Raw genomic sequence first — 10,986 nt, 5'->3', positions numbered from 1 at the left:
TACAGAAATAGGATAATCACTACTTTAGTTACATACCACAACAAGTGATTGAATTTCAGCAATGTAGGAACGTGATACTAGGCCCTGCACAGTAACTATCTGGTCAGTTGTCTTAGATGTAAGGAACATAATGTACCATGGCCATAGAAATGTAGATGCCGGCCTTGCAGATAGATCTAGAGCGGTCAGGTAAGAGAAGGATCTCAAATCTAACACAATACGCTGAGAAATTTACTTTTTCGCTAGAGAAATACTCCAGCAGCATAGGGGCCATGGCCACATCTAGGCATAACTAGCCTCTGCTCTAGATAGAAATAAACTTGAGCAGTGTGCTCTCCGGTGAAGTAGATGTAGATCCAGAAAATTGGAGGGGACTAAAGAGAAAAGAAATGAGATTCTCACTTGTGGTGCTCGAAGATGCAGAGGCACATGGTTGGACAGGGCAGCCGGTGCTTACGCGACATCCTCGCTCAATTGCTCAACTGCGCAAGCATGGTGTAGCCACTGCAAGGATGCTGAGATGTTCCTCCAAGAGTGCCGCTGACCATGCCACACCTTGATGCCCGCCGCACGTGGAGCTTGCCACCACCGCTGAGGTACCCCACGGCCGTTGAGCTCAGCCACCACCACAGATCTAGTTGGACTTTAGAGCTTGCAAATAGGAGAGTGCTGATTTTGGTCCTTCCATCCCTCTCCCTCTCCACCCCCTCCCGACATCGACCCCTCACCCTCCCCTCCCTCTCCCGCCACCGCCACCGCCCCCTCCCTCTCCCTTATGACGACCGACCCCAAATCTCTGGAGTTAATCTTAATCCGAGTCCCTAATCCCCTCTCATCTTCCCGAGATGAAGTGCTCAACCTCCAGTCCGGTCCCGACCCCTGAGATCCGACCCCTCTCCGCTGGCCCCCAGTTCCGACCCCGTCGACTCCAACTCACCCGCCGGATCCTTCTAAGTCTTCCCACAACGCCTCCCTTCAATCTGAGCAGTGGACTAACCGAGACTGACCGGTGGACCCACAAAATCTTTCTCCCAGATCTCCCGCGACAGATGCACTCGAGTAGCATGCCCGCCTCAGAGCTTCTCCGCCGCGTGGCTCAACTTCTCCGACACCCACCGCTCCGCCTCGTTGCCTGCCACGACCGGATGGATATCCGCGCCCCCTTTCCCAATCGCAGCGGAAGCTCCTCTGCTACCCTTTCCGCAGTACCTCACGGCTCGCGCCCATCATCACCCCGTTGGACCCCGGCTGCAGAGCCCGACGCCTCCCGTCTTTTCCACCGTATCTCCACCATCGCGCCACCCCAGATACGCTACGTGACGATTCCTCCTCCGCCAACCCAGACCACGGCCACGACAGCTCCTTTTTCCGCCCTGTCAGAGCTACGCCCTCGACAATCTGTTGCTTCACGCTCGCCCGCGCGACCGTAGCCGTCTGTCTTCTCACCTGTGCGCCCTCGCTTCTAGCGTCGTTCCCCCGGTCGCTTCCATCAGATCCACCGCACGACGACGCCCGCCTCTGCCAAATCTCAACCACCGCCAAAACCGCGCCTGCGCCGCCCCGTCTCTGGTGCCCAATGACCGCCGGTGTTCCCCTGCGGCCGCATGTGGTGGCAAGTGTGATCACAGAACGGCAGAGGCCGGGTCTGTGGAACATTGCACCAAAGGAAATGGGCTCAACATGGGTTGGGGAATTGACGGGGAAGGCCGACACAGGAAGCGACCCTCGGTGGTGCGCGGATGTCGTGAGGTTAGGTTCACCATGCATGGTTAAAGAACTCGAATCGATTCGTCTGCCTGTCACAGATTGAGACTGCTTGATCGCTATGCTACACTGAGTAATAAAGGAATCTGATGATGACATGGTCTTGATGATGATATACACCATTGGTTGGTTCTATGTTTGCTTAGAGTAAGTGACAACTTAGACCGGTTAATAAACCTAGAATCTGAGCTAAAACTGGAAAATAAGGATCTACTTAGTGCTTCTTGGCAAACAAACCCCTCAGCCAAAGAGCCTTGCATGTCTAAAAGTGGTGGAGTAGTTACTCCTGGTCGGTTAAGTCTTGTTGAGCTTAGTAGCTCAGCCTTATTGTGGCTCTTCTTTTTCAGGTGAAGTTGCTGCTCCCGAGTCCTCCCCTGTTGGCACTTGGCCGCCCCAACTCCCTCCGGGTTGGACGGTCGAGTGGGATCCCTCCTCAGACAGCGAGGAGAGGGATCACTGACGTCTTGGCAGGTCTCACCAAGGACGTCCGACCCCAACGAAGTAGCTTCCGCTCATTTTGCTTTCTGTCTGTTCCGGTTGAGTCTTGTAAAACTTTGATGTTGTTTGTTGTTGAACTAAAATGGTCAATTTGGATTAACTCAGTGGACTTGTTGTATTCTCTGGAACCGCTCACCTTCGTGTGAGTTTGCTAACTCGGTCCTGTTCAAGTGGTTAAATCGGATGAAATCCAACGACATCTCGTGTTAGCTCGATTAAGGCCGAGTGTCACATGTTAGGTGAGTTAACTGTGCCTTGATTTAGCTAATCCGAGGTGGATCCGCCACATCCCTGCTGCCCGTCCCCTTCCCCTCTACTCATCCCTCATTGGCAGTGAGGAGCGGCAGCGGGGCGAGGTGCAGGGTAGCGCAGTGGCGCGCGGAGGAGCGGCATCTGGCGACGACGGGGCAATGAGTTGTGGCGGTAGGAGTGCTTGGTACATGCTCTCTCTCTCTCTCCCTCTCCCCCCATTTCCTCCCTCTCCCTCTTTTTTTTGCATAGGTGGTGGCGGGGGCGGCGGGCTGGGCGGGCGACGGTGGTGAGGTAGTGGGATGCGGTGGCGAGGCAGTGGGATGTGGTGGTGGTGACAGTGGGGCAGTGGGATGCAGTGGCGGCAAGGCAGCGGGATGCGGTGGCGGGGCAGTGGGATGTGGTGGTGGCAGCGGCGGCAGCGGGATGTGGTGGTGGGGCCGAGGTAGTGGGATATGGTGGCAGGGCCGAGGCAGCAGGATGTGGTGGTGGTGGGCCGAGGCGAGCGGGCAGGGGGGGCTTTTTTATTTTTTGTTGAAATTTTTTTTGCCAAGCGTCGGTTTTAGCAGCAAAGTCTTTGCCGAGTGCCCGATAGAAAACACTCGGCAAAGAAACTTTTACCAGCACTGTGTACGCCATGTGCCGTTTGCCGAGTGTAACACTCAGCATAGGCTTTGCTGAGTGTTTTTTGGGCTTTGCCGTGTGCCGTGGACACACGACAAACTTGAGCATTCCGGCACATGGTACGAGCATGTATTTTTTCTATGAATACTAGCTTGCTAGGTGCTTGGTAGTTGCACGTGAATTAGCAATTTCTATGTTGATCCGCAATGCATTACAAACACTAGGTCATGATTTGATGTTTGGTCGCATTTGCAATGACTTAGCTCATCATCGACCGTAGTAGCAAGGTCTCGGAAATTACCCAAGGACTTCAAAAAAATTCAACACAAAATATTCCAGGATTGTCAGCTTAACGTGTCTCTTGCTGTCTCCGAATTTCAAGAGGGCCAATCAGCCATGGCTGGCATAGACGAGGACAAAGAAATATGAAATCAATACTGGCATTTGTCATTTGTGGCTTAGGATGTGTACTAGAACTCTGGGCGCGGCGCCATTTAGAGTTTGGCCAGTGTTTTCTGGTAACGTGTAACATTGCCCCAGTAGTGTCAGCGCTTGGATGAGCATCAAAATGATACAACATAAGCATGACTGCATGAGTAATCAACATGATCGAGATTAGTGCCTTAGTACTCCTTTTTTTTTTTGCCTGCCCTCTGAGTAAATTAGCTAAGCCGGGACTCCTACCCCAGTCTGCTGTTTTGACATTGAGAGGTATCTAAAAATCATGTTGATAATATCCCAATAATTCTAAAGGAAGAAATATAATACTACAAATTTGGCAAATTAAATTTTGGCTCTAGACAGAAGACATGATAATCTTCTGAAAGGGCATCAAATCCTCAAGGAGCGTTTAGATAAAAAGCTCACAGGGACCAGCCATCCACAAATCATGGGTATGCCTATTTCCTGTGGAAGTACTCCAATGTCAACTTTGGAGTTCCAATTAATTGAGCACCTCGAGAAGCTCTGTTGTCGTTGAAGCTCTAATATTGGCGAACCACCATGCCTCTTTCCATCATAGTTCTTGAGGACCACTTTTATTTTAATATTCTTCTGTGGGTGAGACTTTGAGAAAGAAGAAACAATTAATTTGTAAACAATTTAACCAGATTATGTTTAAAAGCAATTTGTTAAAGTTTAAAAAGGAAGCAAAGACGATGACTAAGAATGATATACAGCTTTTGCAGGCTGGGGAAACATTTGATGAAGCCAACAACTGAGTCCAGATCAGGACCTCTAGAGTCAAGAACCAAAATCTTCACTGTGGTCATTGAGGTTGTGTTGGAGCCTAAAAGTGGCACGGCCCGAGATATGTGAGGCTAAAACCAGAATTTCTTAGTACTAAATCTTGGTATTTTGCAAAGTTTGGCTTGAATATGAATTGTGCAGGACAAAAGGGTCATTTCGGATGCTCTGAACGTGATTTTGCTAAAAGGGATAAATAAGCACCTGGAATGACACCAAAATTAGCAGATATGGCTGATATGACGAAGCCAACCAGTTTGACCAGCCTACTGAAGTAGTTTGACCGGTCAGATCAAAGTACTCACAATGTAAATTGGACTTCACCATTGCGTAAATCTCGTTGAGACGATTGAAATGCATATGTGAAATTCCTAATTTGGAGTCCGACTGAGAGAGTTATGGCTTCGACAGAATTCAGCCCTGGGCTGACCGGTCAGACCGGTTTGGATGGGCGGTCTCACTGGTCTACCAAGCCTAATCCAAGTTAAGAGTAGTATTTGACACGGGATTTATATAACCTTAAACTCCTAGTAGGGAAAGACCTCCCCGCCCTATAAATGCACGGCCGATTGAGGGCATCCGAATCGAATCAATCTAAAATTTATTTTTATCTTCTCAACCCTAATACTTTTCCAACCTCCATGCTGTTCATCTACTGTTCTCCACGACCATAGATGGTGTTCTAGGCTTGCTAGTCGACCTAGGGCACGCCAGGGACGTCCACGCCTTGATGGGGACCCTCCCGGGCGAGGGCTTCGACGACCTTTGCTAGTTTGCTCGTAAACTAATCGTTCTTCGCTATGTAAGTGCGTCAGTTATCTCTTTGCTAGTTTGCTCATAAACCTAGCCGACCTCCACCACGTAAGTGTGGTAGTCACCTCCTCGAATGACCGACTCAAGCCAAACCCCAGGAAACCAGTTTTACCGGGTTGTTGTACTGGTCTGACCAGCCTGTGCAGCATCTACGCCATTCGGTCCGTTCACGACCCGCGCGATCTAGCACACTCATGTGTTGGCTAGAAAAGGCGCCAACATGTTGTGAAGATGATAAGTGATCATTTCCTGTTCCAAAACCAAGAGTTGACACAATTAATAACCTGCACATAGAAATACCATATGTAAAGTTCAGAAGGCTACTGATACCCGAAAAGATACTTCCCATGTTCAAGTTTGAAAATGCCATATGACAGCTAGCCCTATACCGCCAACTAGCTAGGAGGCAAGAACTCAAGCTTGACCTTGGTGGCTTTGGCAATATTTGGCTGCTCGTAAATATTCAACATCTACTAGTCAAAACCTAAGAAAGGAGTGCACTAACCGATTTGTTAATCTCTATGGTGCATAGATGTTTGATAAACAATCTAATTATTCATTGTGAATGAATGATGAAGGCATTCTAACTCATGAATATAACAGGTGATTTGATATTGGGTACAGAATGTTATATTTGGAAATCAGGTATTCATGTACGAAGCAATTAACGGGGCCTTAATTTCATTGGTTGATTGCTATACCTGGGAGATAAAAAAATTGTCCGGAATGTTCTGTGAAACATTAAAGAAAAATTTCGTATACAAAGTAAGACTTATGATTGTCATGGAATAAAGGCTACAATAGCTAAATAAGAGGGGTAAAAGGGGACTGCAGTTTTGAAATAAGTTTTTTATTTTATAACTCATGATGAAATATGTGTTGAAATCAAAACTTTCCTACATAGTATAAGTACTGCCTGGAAATGGAGTAAAATGTTATGAAGTCCCAAGAAGCTTTCGTACCTACATATTAAATCAACTTACATTGTTTGTATCTTACCAATGGAGCGGAGCAAAGCTGTCAGTTATGATGTGTAGACATTTCAATTTCATATCTACAAAAATAAAGAGTGCAGTTGCTAACCCAAAATTTGAGAGATCTTTTACGGTACACAATACTACTACTTCGTAGTATATAGTGTATAGATAAGATCTAGATATATACTATATACTACGAAGTTATACACCTGAATAATCTAAGGAATAAACCAAATTGGACCTTGAAGAATATATTTAAGTTTCTCAACAAGTATTATTACAAGAAGTACATATTACTACCGTGGAACTTCGAGTGAGCGTTTTTCCCATCTTTTTCTTTTCCGAACTTGCAGTTAAACGTAATACTAACTAGCTTCAATTTGGATATACAACTTCCATTAGATACTTCTTGTTATTGTACCCAATATGAGCTTCGTGTAACTTCAATTTGGATGTACAGTTTCTATTAGATACTCCTTGTTATTGTGCCCGATATGAGCTTCATGTATGTCTTTGACAATTTGAGGAAACCAAAAGAAGCATACGCTAACATCATCAACGCTGTGAACAAATGCTGGGCTTGATTCCGTCAAACTCACACGGGTGAATTCAAGGAGCAACCTGTTTGGAAAACAGATTTGCCAATATGTGTTGAATTTTCACATCTCGTGACCTTCCTTTAACACAACAAATGTTTCATAACTTTTTTCCATATATATTTCATGACTTTTTTCCATTTATGCGGATACTACATTTGTGTCACCATCCACGCCTTTATGGGTCCGAACCGTATCACCGACCACTAATTAACCGTACGTATACAAAATTCTCAACGATAAATTAGTTCTTGTATATATTCTCCAAAATTCAATTCATTTGTTTATACTTCAAAAAACAAATGCATGTGTATATACTTAGAAAAATTGGATTAAGTATTTCAATTCATTTGCTTATACTTCAAAAACTAATCAATGTGTATATACTTAGAAAAATTAGATTAAGTATTTCAATTCATTTGCTTATACTTCAAAAACCAATCCATGTTTATATATTTAGAAAAATTAGATTAAGTATTTCAATTTATTTGCTTATACTTCAAAAACCAATCCATGTGTATATACTTAGAAAAATTAGATTAAGTATTTCAATTCATTTGCTTATACTTTAAAAAAGATTCAATTGTTCAAAAAATTAATATTAAGTATTTCTAATTTATTTGCCAATGACACAAATAATTGCTAGGAAGGATAAACTCCTCGAGACCAAAGTTTTCAGGGCAATATAAGAACAATTATATGGATTTCTTCTGGACGAGGTCACAAATCCTGCAGGAGAGTTTCATAATGACGGATCTAATCTAGTGCACCCTTCGGAGTCGGGTTCAGAATAGTAAATATGATATGAGTATGCACAATATATATGTATATATATATAAGAGTATTTCAAATGTTATATTAAAGATAAATAGAACTTTACATATATTAGCATATTAGAACATATTAGAACTAGTAGTAAAAGAAACAAATACAAAATACGAATATAGAATAAAGAAATAGAAAATAAAAAAGAAAGGAAAAAAATTAGTACCGGTTGGGGATACCAACCGGTACTAATGAGGGTGCCCCCCTCGCGCGCGATTTTAATACCAGTTGGTATCCCTAACCAGTACTAAAGGGTACCCTTAGTACCGATTATTTCAACTGGTATTGAAGGATCCCCTCTAGTACCGGATTGCCAGTACCGGTTGTACAACCGGTACTAGGGGGTTGGGAACCACTACTAGAGGTGATTTTTTCCAGATCTAAATGTTCATGATTATTATAGATGATTTAGTAATTATTACATGTGAAAAGTGATATTTCAAATGAAATGACCATTTAAATTTTAAGCTAGTGTCAAAAATAAAATTTTAGTGATGTCATTTGTGTTCTTTTACCATGATACCTTTATACTACCTATACTACTCATGTATACTACCCAGACCACAGGTGAAGGTTTTAGTAGTATCAAATTAATCTTGACCGTCGGATATTTGTATATTAGTCCTTTTCGAACACTAGTATAGCTTAATATTGTGCACGGTAAAAAGCTCAAATTTGAACATACCCTTCATATATGGCGTCAGGAATGTCTTGGATGCTACAATCAGGTCACATCTAATCCTACTGATTTTTGTAACTCTATGTGATAACTTAGCAGATCCATAAAATGAATATCATTCTCATATTAACAGCCAGTGGCTTTGTACATCCAAAAGAATTTCACAACAGCTGGGTATGCAATCGACAAAATCTGAGGAAACTATGAAGCATATGGAAGGAACAAAAATAAGGTCTGTATACTTTCAGATAGAAAAGCAGTGGCAAAACTCACATTCTCAGCATTGCATATCATGCTCCCTCGACGGACCACTGCAGGAGGTATGGACGGTGCTTGTGGGTGGGTGCAGAGGAGCGTCAGCCAGCCGTACGTGAAATAGCGGTGCAACCATGGACGTCGATCAACAGAGAAGTTGATGCTGCTGGCGGATTGGCCGACAGCAAGGAGAGCGAGAGGAGGTGGAGCCCCACATGGTTCCAGTGAAGTGAACCGGAGAGAGCTCCTCTTGCGCCTTAACAGCCATGGAGGCGAGTGGGGCGGTGGCGACTGGCGGCAGCGGCTGCGGTCTAGAAATGCTAGATCATTTCTGTATGGTAGTGGACGGCCAGATCAAGATCCAACAGATGAGAATTGACTGCGACGTGGCTGAATGAGATGCAAGAGTTATGGAACATGATTTCGTTCTTTAGAGATATATATCCAGAGCATAGCAGCATATGTAGTTGTATGATTGCATGTCAAATTGGACAAATTGTTTAGACAATTCACGTACCATTGTTAGAAACTGGAAATGTACCCCAGCGTCTGTATTATTTGCACACAGCCTAGTTCATTATCACATCATCTCAGCACTGCTACTTGGCTGGAAACGGCAACTTAAAGCAAATAACGATATAAACTACATGATATATGACATGTATCTGGCACAGAAAAATCTTGCTAATCCTCAATTCATTCTTTGCATAGAATACTATAGTTATTTCATCAGAATCAAAAGGATAGTGGCAACGGTTCAAAAGCGAAAGTCAATTCTTATATTTTGTTTAGAAAATGGATAAATATCCGATCTCCGCGACCACACACAGCCAAGTTTTACAATATTCAATTCTCAGCACATCAGCTGATCACATAAATAAGTGTAATAGTACGCAAACGATAGCAAGAAATCAAAAGCAAAGTCAATTCTTATATGTGTATTCATAGCTATGATAGCTCACTTCTTTGAGTTTCTGGCTGCGACCTGCAGTTCTGCATGCATAGCTATAGTATGCCGCTCATTTTTGTTGAGGCTTGGTCATGGCTGAAAGCACTGTCATTACCTTTTTCCAGGATCTTCTTCTTTTTAATACAATGGGCAGCTCTCCTGCCAGTTTGTTTAAAAAAATTGCATATTCACATAATATGGTCACTTTTATGGACACCAAAAGCCCAATTGGCATTTATAGTGAAGGCAGAGTGTGTCCTGCCATTCCTGATCTTTTTCTAACACCCTCCATTGGTAATTTCGCATCTCGCCCAGGTCCAGAAGCTACAATAACAAAAGCACATGTTATAATTTGGAAAGCTAGTGACAACTATTTGTAACCACACCCTTGGCCGGCAATGAGTTTAGTTCGCTGACATGACCAAATCATAGCAAGAAATCGGAGGGAGATCGATCTCAAGCAGGAGGCCGGCCCTAAACCTCGAGTTCATGATTTCGATTTTGAGGAATAACTTCTCTTTTCTGCATACTCCCATTGGCATTTAATGCCCACGCACACCACTCTCTGTCCAATTAGGCCAACATTACAGACACTAAATGATTACTAAGTACTAACTAGCTAAAGAGAAATGTTAATCCCTCGATGCACTTTTAGTCCTTCACTTTGAGCCTTGCATTGTTTTTCCTCTTAAAAACAAGTTGCCTGAACAGCTTGGTTTCTGTCCTCAGGTCCAAGGCCGGCTTCTGTCGTATAGCCTCCTTCTCACTCTCCAGCAACTTCTTTTTCTCTTTGAGGGCTTTTATTGCAGCAGCATTCTTATTCTGAAGCCACTCGTCCTGATGCCCATCCTCTGTTGTCAGCACATACTGTTTAAGTAACAAAATATGAGTTCTGTTAGCGCCAACAAGTTTCAAATGCACCAAATTGTGACGGCTATTTCATGGCAAATATGCAAATGAAGAGAAATATAAATGCTGTATGATTTACCTCAAGGTCATGAATGAGAGAGTCAAGGGACTTGATTTTCCGGTGAGGCCAGCGAGGTATCCCATATTGCCGGCATTTTGTCTTCAGTGCGCTCACTCCAATCTTGAGAGCCTTTGACGCTTCTTTGATTGGAAGATGGAAGTACTGAGCTATATTGACTAAAGTAATGCTATCTACACGCTTCCGGTTGGCTCTTGGCTGCTTTTGAACTGGTGGCGCAAGTTCTGCATACACCATATAGATATTATTAAACTTTCAAGTTGAAATAACCCAAACATGGCACACTTCAAACTACCAAAGATACTCTGCTTCCTGAGATGATGAATCCGTTCCTATAGTTTTAGTTACCAACAGAGGATTAATTGTAGAAAATCCATAGGTAATATCTGGGCTTTCATATAAATCAGGGTGGAACAACTTCCGCAAAAAAAAGAGAGTAAACAATTCTGAACTTCTCTGAACAGCAACAACAAACCATTACATGCATACTTCCTATTTCAATTAGTGTCATACAGATCTAATGA

The 10,986-nt window shown here is 43.6% G+C and overlaps 1 protein-coding gene across 1 annotated transcript; it reads right to left on the bottom strand.

Moving 5' to 3' along the window:
* Window positions 1-10,125: 10,125 nt before the first annotated feature.
* Window positions 10,126-10,699, bottom strand: LOC101761437 (protein RKD5). The gene is made up of 2 exons (XM_012847360.1): window positions 10,463-10,699; window positions 10,126-10,341 (listed from the first exon to the last, which is right to left on the bottom strand). Exons 1-2 carry the CDS (start codon window positions 10,697-10,699, stop codon window positions 10,126-10,128), a joined length of 453 nt encoding a protein of 150 aa, XP_012702814.1.
* Window positions 10,700-10,986: the final 287 nt, after the last annotated feature.

The sequence above is a fragment of the Setaria italica genome, chromosome VII, assembly GCF_000263155.2.
Source record: "Setaria italica strain Yugu1 chromosome VII, Setaria_italica_v2.0, whole genome shotgun sequence".
NCBI lineage: Eukaryota > Viridiplantae > Streptophyta > Magnoliopsida > Poales > Poaceae > Setaria > Setaria italica.
The sequence above is the reverse complement of the archived record's forward strand: the minus strand, read 5'-3'. Positions and strand labels throughout refer to the sequence as shown.